At 37.9% G+C, this 14778-nt stretch overlaps 1 protein-coding gene across 4 annotated transcripts in view; it reads right to left on the bottom strand.

Annotated features, from left to right (window-relative positions):
* The window catches only part of LOC117497218 (ethanolamine kinase 1-like), a 53377-nt gene that overhangs the window by 17408 nt on the left and 21191 nt on the right, over positions 1 to 14778 (bottom strand). For all 4 annotated transcript variants that reach the window (XM_034149097.1, XM_034149096.1, XM_034149095.1 and 1 more), the window contains exons 3-6: positions 13372 to 13521; positions 5413 to 5546; positions 4827 to 4910; positions 3391 to 3551 (exon numbers count right to left, since the gene is read on the bottom strand). In XM_034149097.1, coding sequence (XP_034004988.1) covers positions 3391 to 3551; positions 4827 to 4910; positions 5413 to 5546; positions 13372 to 13521 — 529 coding nt within the window. The remainder of the gene's footprint in view (positions 1 to 3390; positions 3552 to 4826; positions 4911 to 5412; positions 5547 to 13371; positions 13522 to 14778) is intronic.

Here is a 14778-nt window from a genome sequence, read left to right as displayed (position 1 = left end):
TACTTACGGCAAGAAGAATCATGAATAAATCATAAAATATGTATTTATTTGTTCAAACAAGTGTGCTTGAACTGTAAAATGTTGCACTTTCATTGAACTTTTAACCAGTTCCATAATTTATTTTCTACGTTTTTGTCCTCTTGTTGTAGAGGACAAAATATTATGATCATTCACATTTATATTCTATGCCTCTACTGTGCCTGTTTACTTGCTTTAATGTTCGAAACGTCCTTAGCCTATCATGTACAATGTGTTGGAGCTCGAGCCAATCGAAGTGCGGGTGTTACATAGTGATGTCACTATGATATGGAAGTAAAAAAATGGAGTCCAATGGAGGCGTTTCAGGCAGGGGGGGGAGTGTATTGTATATGTTGTGGTTCTAATTTATGTTATTTTTATTTTATTAAATTGTAAATCTTTTCTTTATTTTGTCAAATCGATTCTTATGTCATAGAATGTGTCCGATATGAATCCTAGTGATGTGTATCAAGTCCACACCTCTGGTATGTGCACACTTGTAAAAACACGTGTTGCTTTTTGTTCTAAATCAAACATCACAGCTGTATTTTATCACCAACTTCTTTTAAGCTTTGCTCCATTTGCTCGAGCTACAGAGCAGAACTGTAAAATCACACTTCAGTGACCTCCAGTTTTCATCTCGTACTGCTCTGCTCCCTCTCTGCTGCACACCGCCCGTCAGAATGACAAACCTCTGTATTGAATGGTTCCCTCTTAATGGCTTTGCTCACTTAGGCTTGCAGACTTCCATGCCTCCATACATTTCTGTTGTTCTCCACCCTTATTGTAAATCTTCATGGTAGGACCACTAATAGCGAGTCCTAATAAGATCCAGACAGCCTCTGTTCTGCGGCACACTGATATAATCACATTTTTATTTGATAATCAAATAAAGGGCGGAATGAAATACTTGAAGAGCAATGTGCGGTTTTCCCTTGGCTCGATTCCCCTCTCTGGCAGATTTTCATCTCTAATCTCTGCCTTGAGTTGGCTTTGGGAGATTGAGCGTGTTTCCATTATGATTAATAACCACTCTCCATTAAGGCCGCATTAGTCTAACACTGAGCAGAGAGCGTCGGTGACAGCGAGCCATTGAGAAAATCGGAGATGAGAGACGTGTGGGCAGAGTGACATCACAGAGCCGCGGGCTGCAGCCTCGGCATCACGGGGGGTTCCCTGCGGAGGAGGCGAGTTGTAAAGACCCCACTGCGTCTTGGCACCGTTTTCCAGGGATTAAGATACGAGGGAAAGCGTCACGGCGCTCAGATTTGGCGACGAGCCAGGCTTTGTCGATGCCACACAGCTTCCTTCAGCACACTGGTTTCCTCTGCATTCAACTGAGACTGAACTATGGTGAGGATTCAATGTAGTTTGATTATTCCAAGCAATTACCAAGGGATGTTAATGCGATACAAAAGGATCAAATACAATCTCATACAATTCCTTCTTTTTTAAAACAACACGAATATTAAAAAGGCATCAGAGTGAACTGATCATTAGCTTTGTATTGGAAATGTTCCAACAACAACATGTGATTTTGCCAGATGTGATAACAAATCGTTTTTTATCTTAGTTTAATTTAACCTGACGGCAAATAAATTGTCCAACATTTTGTTTAAAAACGTTCATCAAGCTACTTCTGATATAATAAGTATTTTGCATTTTTATTTTTGTATAGTATGATCTATAAAATGTCAAAAAACTGTGACATAAATCCCCAAAATCCCAGAGCCTAAGGGCATTACATTACATGTCACTTATTAGACGCTATTATCCAAAGCGACTTACATACTCAATACTGTGGACAATCCCCACAGGAGCAATTTGGGGTGAAGTGTCTTGCCCAGACACTGCAGTGGGGTTTGAACCTGTGACCCCCTGATCCCAACACCAAGGCTCTATCCACTGCGCCACACGCCTCCCTGCATGGACTTAAATGTATTGTTTTACAGTAAAAACATGTATTTTACAAAGATGTTTTGTTTTAGTGAATTGTTTAATCTAGAAAATGTCAGCAAATATTGAACACACAATTTCCCACAGCCTACATCTAGGGCATTTTATCACTGACAAAACTGTCCAAAACCCATAATCATTCAAAACTAAACAATACTTTACAATTAATACAATAGTTCATTATCAAAAATGAATGTACTTACATCTATTTCAGCTTTAAAATTAATCATTTTTATCGGTCATCATAAAGATTTGTATAATCGTTTGGAATTGTTTTAATTATTTGATATCTTTTGTTTTGTGATAAAGGAAAACCAGCAAAGATGATGTGGATATAAGTACTGTCCTACATGTAGTGGGTAAAATGGTGCTATTTGTGGATATTTTTCAACAGAGATATTTCAGCTCCATTCCTTGACATTATGAAAAAGAGACCCTATGATTTCCTCCGTTATCAGGCTCAGTATCTCTCATTTTGACACACGGCTTGTCAAAATGAATCGAGCTGGAAACTTGGCTTGTTAAGCGTCGGTGATCAATTTCTCCCACTTCCCCCCCGAGTCAAGAGTCCTCCTCGGTTTGTCATAGAAAATCTGATTTCAATCAACATGATGTTATCGCCTGTCTCCATTCCAGGCTTTATTTCTTCCCCCCGCTCTCATTTCTCCCTCTCTGGTTTTTGGCCGAGGCACGAGTTATTTTAAAAAAGTAATATGCTTCCTCATCATTTCTGGGCTATTTCAGAAGACATTCACACCACTCCTGAAATTGGTCAGGACAATTCTGCATATTGTGTTGAGCTGTGAAAGCACTTTTAGACAGATAGCCCACTTGAGCCACCAAAGAATGAAAATTGTGGTTATAATAAAAATAATTTTGGCTGCTGTCTTTCATTTTTCCCTGCGGCGGTTTCTAATCAACTCAGACGGAGTCCATCAAACTCTGAGCAGCGGTGGGTCATCTGTGGATCGGTTTCTTTGGGGAGTTGGAAAAGTAAATTGTTAAAATGTGATGGTGAGGTGTTGCCGCCCTGTCATTTCAGAGGTCTGCGCGCATATGGATGCTGTTCAAATGCACACACTAATCTCATAATATTGACATTTGACATTGTCTCCAAGAACTTAAAAAAAGGAAATAGCCGTTGAGAGATTTCCAAAGTGTCGAGGCACTACATATTATATATTTGTATACACATTCAAACATATTTATTTTACTTAAACCAACATATTCCTGCACTTTCACTTTATTTGCATATTGAAGTATGAATGTTTGTATGTTGTCTTCTCCTGAATGTTGTATGTCTCTTGTTTGTTTTTGTTGGCACCTTAAAAAAAGCAGTGGCTCTACTCCTCTCATTGTACCTGTATGATGACAATAAAGGATTCTATTCTATTGTCGGCAGCAGCAGACACTCACCAGGGAGAATTTGCAGACTTGAATGTAGAGCTTCGTGACTTCAGCCTCTGTCACGGTGACCTCACGTCCTGTGCTGTGATTGTAGCTCTGCAGATACGCCGTCAGCCAATCACGCTGCAGCTCTCGGCTCGGGTACCGGCTGTAGTTCACATCGTTCACACCTTCGACACAAAACACACACGTTAGTGGAGCTACTGTGGGGTTACATTTCAACTGTTTTAGATTTGCCAAAGAGATACGTCAACTCTTCTGTCGACACTTATTCTACATACAATATTCGTCCCAATCTGTGTACTAAAACATATATAAAGTAACATTGAAGAAGCAGAGGAGCCTTCAGTTGATTTGTTTTTATCTTAGTGAGCTTAGAATGAAATAAGGAATCCAAATAAAACTATTTTTCATTTTAATTCTCTTTAAAACCACATTTATTCAATAAATCTGTTCCCAATCTTGATTTAAAAATCCTCTTTTAAATTGTGTTGTTTCACAAATATACTGTATGTGGTCTAATGTAAGGACTGTTATTACTGAACTGTACTAGTTTTAGTTTTTCAATGTTGTACTAAAAATAAAAGATATTAATATTCTGATAGTGCTCTAAAATAAAAATAAATGCTAAATTGACATACTTCTTACTTTAATACTACTTGCAAATAGTTTATCAGTATTTATAATCCATTAAAAAAGGTACCTTATCATTTTAAAATGTATACTTTCAGTACATTTTAAAGATACTATTTTCATTAAATGTGGGAAATAAAAACGGAGCATTTTAAACTTCAGGAAAAGCCCTGAATATCTCCTCTACCACTGCATATATATATATATATATATATATATATATATATATATATATATATATATATATATTAAACTGTAGAGAAATCTGTATGAAAAAAGATTACTGCCTCTGTATTAAAAGGAAATGAAAACAGGATTTTATGTTGCCAATAAAAGAAATCTCAAGTACATAAAGCGTTTTGTGACATTTGGCTTATTCCAGCCACAGTTTGGCATTCTGATAATTTAGAGGTTTTGAACCCAGTGTGCGTAACACAGCTATATTCCACATGATTTCACTCACAATCGTTTAACAGTTGGCACGTGTAGACATGAAAGCCGACACGATATGCTTCTTCAAAACTATCTAAAAGTGATGAATTGGTGATTGTTCCACAAATGTTCAAATTAACCCTGTCTGTGACACAGCTGGTACATCAAAGCGGCTTTTTATCACCGCACAGAGAAAACACACTTGAATGCAGCAAATGTAGAAGGACAGTTTCATGGTACATAATGGCAGAAAGATAAAGTGATATCATAGTCAAAGATTCTGCATACCACTTTACTCAATACTCCACATTAGGCGACATTATATGTGCTGACCGCGAGACAGATCTGGAGGTAAATTGGACTTCTTTCCACAGACCTACCAGCAAATTCATTGAAGTGATTGCCAATATCGAAGGCCTGGTAGTTGTAATCGGCGTACTCGTAGTCAATGAATTTCACCATACCTTATGGAGGAGGGAGAGGGGGGAAAAAAAGCAGCAGTTACCACGACAACATGACGAACACATCTCAGGTAAAACCAACGACTCTCCCTCCCTTTTTTTATTCAAAGTACAGAACCTTGTGCGAGTCAAAGGAAAACCGAGTCTCTTTTGACTGAACGTCACCCCGGGCATCCTTGTAAAAAATATGTGAGAGAAATAAAAAATCATAATAAAAGGCTTCTAATAATAAGGGTATTTAATAAGGTGGGAACACATTTTCAGCGGCACAAAGGAGGTACAAATAAAGGGAAGAGGTATGAAGACGATGCTTTATTACGAATTGATGAAAAGAAACCCATTCATGTTCGGATTCTTCAACCACAGAGCTACAATTAAAGACTTTAGCATTTACTCTTATCTGTAATTAGCTCATTTGATGTCATCTGATTAACAGAAATCTCCTTCATGTTCATAACGATAATCTAACACCACCATGTTTCTAGGTGTCAGCTGAGATGCTCACCCTCTTTGTGGTTGTAGATGATGTTTTTTGTGAGAAGGTCGTTGTGGCAGAGGACGGTCGGGGAGTCGATCTGCGAGAGGTGTCTCTTCAAAGACTCCATTTCAGCCGACAACGTCTCAAAGCTGGGCACGGGACTGTAAGAGGTTAAAAAAAAAAAATTACTACAATTTCTTCTGAAATGGAGAAGGCAAGAATGTCTGAGGAAGGATTCATGAAAGAGGGGCGTCTGTGATTCATAGGCATATTCGTGGTTCAACATTCATAGTTATACACTTAGCCAGAGTGGGATGTTTTATACAAAGACTGACAAATACCACCAGTGAGTTTTGGTGAGGCAAAACAGCTGTTTCACACTATACATACTGATTTAGCAAATACACAAAACAGGCACTAACCTCTGAGATAATGCAGCTTTAGTGGTACAACTTTCCAAACATTTATTAACGGGGGTTAAATTCAGAATTCACAAGTCAGAATTCTGAGATTAAAGACAGAATTCTGACTTTTAATTCAGACATGAGAAAATTCCAGCTTTTTTCTAGGAATTCTGAGAAAAAGTAAGAATTCTGACTTTTTTCTCAAAATTCTGACTTTAATCTCAGAACTAAAACAAATACAATTCCCAAATTGCCCTAATCCTAGAGTCAGGGTTCATACACTTTTTCACCAATGATTTTCCATGACCTTTACCTAATTTTCCATGACCAAAAAAATGACTCTTTCTCAGCGGTACCACTGAAAATGGTTTATTTTAACATGGAACAGGAAAATAAGTTCTGCATATGAAACATGTTGTGCCTATCTAAAACAAATCAAATAGTTGGCTTACTACTGTAGCTTCTACATGCTAAAGCAACTAAAATCTCTCACCAGCAAAATACCTCGTCAGTTAAATGCCATTTTACGTTTCATTACTATACGATACAGTATTTATTACCATTATAGTATTACTATTTCGGCGATTAGCTAAAATATAAATTATATTTGATGCAACTTTAGTTACATTTCCATGACTTTTCCAAAAACTTTGGGAAAAATATTGTTTTCCATAACCTTTCCAGGGCCTGGAATTAGCATTTTGAATTTCCATGACTTTTCCAAGTTTTTAATGACCGTAAGAACCCTGTAGAGTTAACAATAAACAAAGAAGCAAAAAGAAAATATCATTGATGGGATACTTAAATAAAATTGACTTGACTCAAGTTTCTCAAATTTGCATTTAGCTTCAGAACTTGAGCATGTCCATGGATTCAGAAGTACTATTGAAGAACTTCTGAAAAGGCTAATTAAAGATGAAAGAAAGAAAAATAGTTAAAGCAACAAAGACGCCTCATTGTTGTACCATAATGTTGCTACTTCTTCATATTGTTATTTTAAAAGTACCCCAGAATGTCTCCTCACACACGGTGACTCACCTGCTTTCAGGAATTGTTCACTCTAAAAGAATTTGAATTGTTTTTGTTCAGCCGAGTGTCAGAGTCCTGTAGTCGAATGGTAGTGCTGTTCAAAGCATTCTCAACCAAACAAAGACCTCTTGTTAAATTCCGAGGATTTCATCAAAAAAAGCCACGGTTCTTAAAATATTGGCCTTCACAAATCGTAATGGGTTGATGGAGTTTTTGGAACATTTGAAAAAGTGTTAGTATTATATAAAGAAAGTTTGTAAAGAGCAGCTCAAAGGAAAACATCGGAACAAAGCCTGTGAATGAAAAATGAAGACCTTTGTGAACCAGTTGTCAGAGCGCACATGATGTCCTTTAAAAGCATTGTTTAATGTTGGTAGAATTTCCCTTGAATGTCAAAACCAAAGATTATACTACAAGAAGTATTCAATAAAATATGGCACTTTGAATGAACTCGAATTTATCGTTTTTATCTTAAATTGATTGAAAACAGACTGAACTCCCGGAACACAGCAAAAAATACAAATAATAATCGAATGATTTCGAATGGTCTAAGTAATAAAAGTAGATTTAAATGGATGTGTTAAATAGAGGCAGAAATATGGAGAAACATTAGGGCTACATGTGAAAAAAAAATGTTGAAGTAAAAATGTAATCTCGAAATCTGAAATTCTTTCTCAGAATTCCGACTTTTTTCTCAGAATTCCAACTTTTTCCTCAGAATTCCGATTTTTTTTTCAGAAATCCGACTTTTTTCTCAGAATTCCCACTTTTTTTCCTTCAGAATTCCCACTTTTTTCTCAGAATTCAATCAAACTTTTTTTTCCCATTTGGCCCTTATCCTCTTCTGTACAAAGAAATATGGACTTTTCTTCCACTATGGACTTTGGGTAAGAGTGTTTGCTGAAAGAGCGCAGACACAGAAGATCAACTTTGTCCCAAACTCCACTTCTTATTTTAGGAGCAACATGTTTGTAAACTGAAGCAGTGGGACGTGCTTCTTTGAGAGGTTACATGTCTTGTTTTCACTGTGTTGATGACTCCATCTATCAGTCTGGGAAACGCACCTGGAAGAGATTCTGCGCCAGCATCCGTCTTCTAATTAATTTTCGAGTTTCTTTTCAGGCGTCAGGCCACGATAAGAGGGTAATTTAAACAGTGTAATTTAAACACTACCTATTTATTCAAGGGGGAACACACAGATGCTCCGGTATTATACACACTTGTAGACATCATTTAGTGAGGCCTGTTAGGAACGCACAATAAAAGCAGAGGAGCAGAGCCGTGTTTACAGACCTGACACCGAGGCTCTTCTGTCTGATACAACTTCTCCTGAACATCCTCAACAAGCAGGAAAGTAATTAAGTACATTCATACTTAAGTACATTTTCAAGGCTTTACTTGAGTATTTCTTGTCTATTTCTACTCCATAACAATTTGGAGGAAAATGTTGTACTTGTTCAGTATTAACAGTATTTACTTTGCAGGTCTATTTTATGAATACAACAATTAAAGGAAGCCCTATTGTGCTTTTTTTGAGTTGTTCTCTTTCCTGTAGTGTGTTATATAGGTTTGTGTGCATGTAAATGGTCTGCAAAGGCAACATTCCCAAAGTTCCCTCCAGAGGGAGTTTCTCTCCGACACACTCCTGCACTGAAACACCTCCATTTGACTCCTTTGTTCACTTCCGTAACATAATGACATCACTTTGTAACCCATGTAACTCATTGTACGTCATAGGCTAAGGGGCGGGACATCTCTTAGCGGTTGACCAATCACAACAGAGCCGGCCAGTTAACCAATCAGAGCAGACTGGGCTCTGGTTTCAGACAGAGGGTGAAAAGACATATTAGATGGATATAGATATTTTGAAGCTAACATTTTTGCCCTTTTACTTAAAGGGGACCTATCATGCAAAATGCACTTTTGTACGTCTTTTATACATGAATATGTGTCCCCGGTGTTCCAGGAAACTCACCAAGTGTCAGAAAACACAACCCTCTCTATTTTCCTCCATACCCAAATCTCTAAAAAAGGGTTTGAACACTGTCCTGACGTCAGGACGGTGGCGCTACGGCTATTGGGCCAACTCCACCAATCAGGAGGAGACAGCCACGGCCATTGCCGTTCGAAAGCGCTGGAGACGCTGTAGTACATATGCCAGGCCTGTAGGTGGTGCTGTTCTCACTGAATCAGCCCTTGCTAAAACAGATCTAAAAAAATGTCAAATTGAGCAAAATGAGGCATGGCTAAAATGCATGATCTGTTTGGAATTTTGAAAAAGAAAAAGTATAAATATGCCTTATATAGGTATGGTCCTACACTATATTATTATAATATAGCATGATAGGTCCACTTTAAGTAACATTTTGAATGCTGGATATTTACTTTTAACAGAGTGTTTCCACACTGTGGTATCATTACTTTTACTTAAATAAATTATAAGTATCTCTACCAAGGTGTTTATTCTATTTCAATCTCAGTCTTCCTTCCTGCTGTAGGAAAGATTAGATTAATGAAACAAGTTGAAATCTAAACAAGCGAAGCAAGAATATATATTTTGTTTTAAAAAAGAAGCTCGAGTTTGGATCTTTTTTTAAATCACATTTCAATAATTATAAACAGAAATAGTGCAAATACTGTAAATCTTAAAAAGCATTTTCACAGCCAGGAATATATCTGTCAGAGTGTTTGATTCACATCTCCTCCCTATGAAATCTTTCTGTGATTCCAAATCGACCCCCTCTGATATGCATAATTTATCTCCCTCCTCTCTAATGTGAATTAAAAACACACAGTTGAATGGTGAATCACCCTGATTCCCTTTCAGCCCGATCCATTGCTTTAAACTTAACAAACTGACTTTACCATAGAAAGCCAGCCATTACTCTGAGTCAAAAGCTAAATGAAAGACTTCCATTGACTTAAAATGGAAACCTGTCGTCTTGCCATCAGATCTTTTCCTCTCCTTTTCACCAGAAACTCTGCGTCAAGTGCGTTCGCCTCCTGCTCCTTGTCAAGTCTCTGTAAGGTAATTAGTGGAATTTCCTCCTCTGGCGCTTCATTATCAATGTGCCTTATTTACATATGATTTCAAACACCAGCCGAGCACTGGCATTTTTTTCCTTTTTACAGTTTTATGCGATTCGTAGGAGTGCAAACGGGAGACGTAGCGGGGGGCCTTTGGTTGCACTCTTTGCTTTTCTCTCCCATCTCTGACTTGTTCTGCGCTCGCTCTCTCTCTGCGAGCCGTGCAGCTGCTGCAGCCTCTTCCTCTTCTTCTCTGTATCGGTCTCTCTCTCTCTGCACAGCGGGGGGTTTGGGAGCTGAAGACCTCCTCTGCAGGTGCAGCCTCTTCCTGCTGCCTCTCCCTCGCCTTTCTTTCACCATTTCCTCTGAAGATCACATTCATACCACTCACTCATTCACACTCAAGTACAAAAGTTTCCTCTGATGCCTGTTTAAAAAAATCACTTTCCCTTTTTTTATTCTTGGTTTTCTCTGTTTCTGCTTCTCTCTGTGTGTGTGTGTATGTGTATGTGTATGTATGTGTATGTGTATGTGTATGTGTATGTGTATGTGTGTGTGTGTGTGTGTGTGTGTGTGTGTGTGTGACATTCAAGAGACTACTGAATCTGCAAACACACACACACATCACGAGTGTTTAAGATTAACCTCGTAAATATCATATTTTGAATCTAAAATCTTCTGACTTTATTTTCCTTTTCCAACACTTTTATAATATAATTTTAATTAGATGATATTTTCCTGATCATTTTGAGCGTTCTGCACGTCTGTGTTCGAGCAGCAGTGGACTGTGTCACACAAATGTCTCACAATATAGCACCATCTATTGGGCCTCTGAATGTGGTGCAGCCTCCTTCTTCACATGAATATTATGGTGAGAATTATCCTGATGTAGCCACACTCTTCACTTTTGGTAGGAGTTTGTATTAAAAATAGCTCTTTGCACTAATTAGAGGAGTTTTCTAATAACTTTTGATACTCAAAAACCGTTCTCTTCTGTTAAAACTGAATCTTAAAAGAAAAAAAACTTGAATTTACATGTTGACGTGGGTTAATAACGTAAAATTATCTTGAGACGTAAGTCAAATACTTCTCAATGCTCCATATAACTCTGTACCGTCCATTGCATCTTTTATAGCGTGTTGAATTGTCCCTTGAATATCAAAATCAGATTAAAGTAGAAGGTATTTTAAGTTTGTTTTAATGCTTAATAGATTTAGCTATGTCACTGAAAGCACTATCAATATTATGGATTTATTTCATTTAACTGAATATTTCTGTCTATAAAAACCAACAAAAACTACTAATGGTGCTAAGTTGTGGAAGTGCATTATAAAATGATGTGTTAAGGTTAGGGGGTTAGGGTTAGGGGTTAGGGGTTAGGGTTAGGGGTTACCACTTTACAATAAGACTACCCGTATAAAGGGTTTACGAATAGTTTGTAATTAATTTATTAATTAGGTTGTGAACACTTTATAAATCCTTAATAAGCTTTTACAAGACATGAGATAAACAGGGCAACTGTGACCGGTTGCTTGCCAAATAGAGAGCCCACATTTATCTGTACTGCTAAGTCTTATATTGGCTACTTAGCTTACTTCGTCTTCTTCATCAGCCAGCATCCTTGGTATCTGTTGTTCACCGAGTTGATTCTCGCTAAGTAGCCAATATAAGGCTTAGTCATCTTGCCAAATAGTGAGCCTGTGTTAGAACTGGTTTATAAATGGTTCTTAATGATTAATAAAGTGTTTACAAACTAATTAATAACCTAATTAAAAACCCTTTATGAATCATTTATAAGGGTAGTCTTATTGTAAAGTGGTACCGGCAGAACATATGTACGTAGAGTGAGAATAGTTGACTGTGTCTTGTCTTCCTGTTGACAAAGTAGTCATGGAGTTAAGTGTTTTTTATCAATCAGAAAGTTTAGTGTTACTCCATTTGTTACATGTGAAAGGGGCGTTAGTTTATTTACATTTGTTGGTTTGTGAAGCACTTTGTTTGTGTTATGTTTAGGAGATGAAAAGTGCTGTATAAATACATTTTGATCTGATATGATTGGATTTTCATATCTTATCTATAAATGCTTAAATGCTTTCATCTTTCTGAATCCAGGAAGCTAAAAAACTCCTTATCATAAAGTCTCCTCCACTGTCCCTACTTTTATGGATTGTTTTACCAAACTACCAAACTCCTTCTGCCAAAATGAAAAGAAACCCAGTTGTTCAGCAGCGGCTCAGAGACTCAGAGTCTTCCAGTTTGAGTTTGCGTGGACTTCCGACCCCTCGGCTGCGTACATAAACAAAGTTGAACGTTTGACCGATAAGAGGAGCTCTGCAGGAAGCTCGTGGCCCGAACGTCTGTTTCTTTGTAGTATCTCGAAGGCCCCTCTCACCTCTGACCTGTGACCCCTGACGGAGATAAAGCAATGTCACTGCCACGCAAGCCCCGCCCCCACCTCGTCTCTCCGACCAATCACGGCTCGCAGCAAAGAACTCCGTCCGCGAGGTGACGGAGGTGAATGTGAAACTCCAGCACCGGCAGTAACTTAAAAAAAGACAATATATGGGTGGACAGCAGCGGCTTTGAGAAATGTGCATATGGCATGTGAGAAAATGATAAGGCATCAGTGGAAGTGCTGCTGCCGAAGAGATAAAGATGTGGAAAATGCTGCTGGTTTCTGTCAGAGGGATGACTGCACAAATCTGCTACCGAGCTATTTCACTACTGAGGTCCTGTATCCTCCCAACTGAGGGTCAATAGGTATTTATTTAACACGTATGTCATTTCCACAAAAGCAGATAATTGACAGCTCTCTTCTCACTAAGACCTGCCAAAATGAAATGATTCAATTCTGGCAAACTTTGATTTGGCTGGTTTAACGTCCACGAGTTGTTGAAATTACCATCTTTGAAATGTTTTCAGTTCGCTCATTTCAATCTTTTTAAACTATTTAAAATATGTCCTTCAAGGATAAGACGCTGATTACAGTAACGTAGCCTGTTTGGTTATTTATGTAAAGAAGTATCTAGCCTTTCCTTCAACTTGTCTGAGGATCTCGACCACCTGCAAAAGACGTTCAAGAATCTCGTTTTCTCTAGAATTAGACATTTTTGTCTGCATTTTCCTTAAAAGTAACCATTATTCCTCACCATCGGATGTTTGTTTTCTTTGGTTTCAAGGCCACTGCGAGAGAAACTTGCGCGCCACAAATTCTCTGGACAATGAGCGGCTCCATTCACACATTGGCTCCTACATCATTATTTAGACTTTGTACTATAGGGACTGGTGAGAATGATTCTGACATGAGTGCTCCCACATATAACATAATGTGTTAAAATGGGCTTAAAATAGTTGTAAAAGTAGCTGAGAATGCTACAAGTATTTTTACTCTGATTTTGTATAGTCTGTATAAAATCTCTCTAAGACCTTATTTCAGGCGCCTCTCCAACAACCGTTAAAACACTTTGAGAAGTCTGGTCTATGATATCTAAAAAGCATTGGGATGATTTTGTCCACACAGCAGTACCTTTTTGTGCCGCGCTGCTCCTCTGAGCTGCTGTTCTGGCTCTGCACCAGCGTGAGAAAGTGGGACATTTTGGTCCAGAGAAGAGGTTCAGCAGGCGCACCACATTTTGGCTGGATGGAGTGGATTCTCCCCATCTCTGCTGCGATCAATCTGCGGAGAGAAAACATTTTCTCCGATGAGCCTTGGCCGACGCTGTTATTGCACAAACAACCATTATCAGAGGAGAAACACAACTCCCTTTTCATTTAGCCTCCTTATCTCCTTCTTCTTCTTCTCAAAAAATGGGCCTTGTTGCATCCGTGACCTTTTGACTACTTGAGTGCTCGTTCTTGAGGATCTCAGTGGTGACATAAAGTTTTCTGGGCTCTCCCCACAGAGGGTATCAGCAGGGGGGGGGGGTGATGGATGCGTATCACGGCCCTGGCTGTCCTACTGTCCTCTGCTGAGAATAATGATGCTGGACTGTTATCATGAGGGTGATGAATGGAACCGGGGGCATGACTAAACAACATTGCCCAACATGAAACATGACTTAAGTTATTTAAAAACACCTGCATTAGCACAATTGAAAGGCTCAACATATATACACACATGACCTTGAACCACCACTGACTGTTTTCTTAGAAAACAAATGGTCAACGTTTCACATTTCTTTCAATAAACCTTTGGAATGTATACAGTCTGACCACGGCATGGACCTGGGAAAAATAGCCATGGGCATGTTCATGGGAATTTCTCTATGATATTGTAGAAACCATTTTGGCTAGCAATGAAACTGTGGTAAAAGATATCTTAACTAAGATATTATGCTTCAACTTTTAGAGTGAAAATTAAAATCAGTAGCCTAGTTTAAATAATAAATTCAACGATTTAGTGCAAATTCATTGCAGTCACAAGTCATTCTGACTGTGACTCAACACATTGTTTTCATATAATTATGCAATAATAACTCATTAATAACAATCCTTTGGCAAATGTGTTGAAGGAATAAAATCTTTACAAATAGTTTCTCTGAACAGAATAAAGTGTCAGTGCATGGTAAAATGTGTAGTGGATTGCTGATAACATATATCTTCGTTTGTTTAATTATTTGTTTATTGCATGCTTTTGATGTTCTTACAGTACTTTTATTCTGGAAAATAAGAACATGTATAGTCAGTATATATATATATCGAATTCTTAAAAAAAAAAAAGTGTATTTCATCAAATAGCACAATCATTATAGCAAGCCATGAAAAAACTGCTAAATGTTAATGCCGTTTTAGAATTTCTTTGAAATGTGAGCATGACTTGTTTAAGATTTAACTCTCAAACAGTGAATTCTGAAGAAATGTTCAAATCTACATCACATTTTGTCTCTTTTAAGGCCAAATTCCTACACAATGATCATCATAGTGTAGTTTAAAT

The sequence above is a fragment of the Trematomus bernacchii genome, unplaced genomic scaffold (assembly GCF_902827165.1).
Source record: "Trematomus bernacchii unplaced genomic scaffold, fTreBer1.1, whole genome shotgun sequence".
Taxonomy (NCBI): domain Eukaryota; kingdom Metazoa; phylum Chordata; class Actinopteri; order Perciformes; family Nototheniidae; genus Trematomus; species Trematomus bernacchii.
The sequence above is the reverse complement of the archived record's forward strand: the minus strand, read 5'-3'. Positions and strand labels throughout refer to the sequence as shown.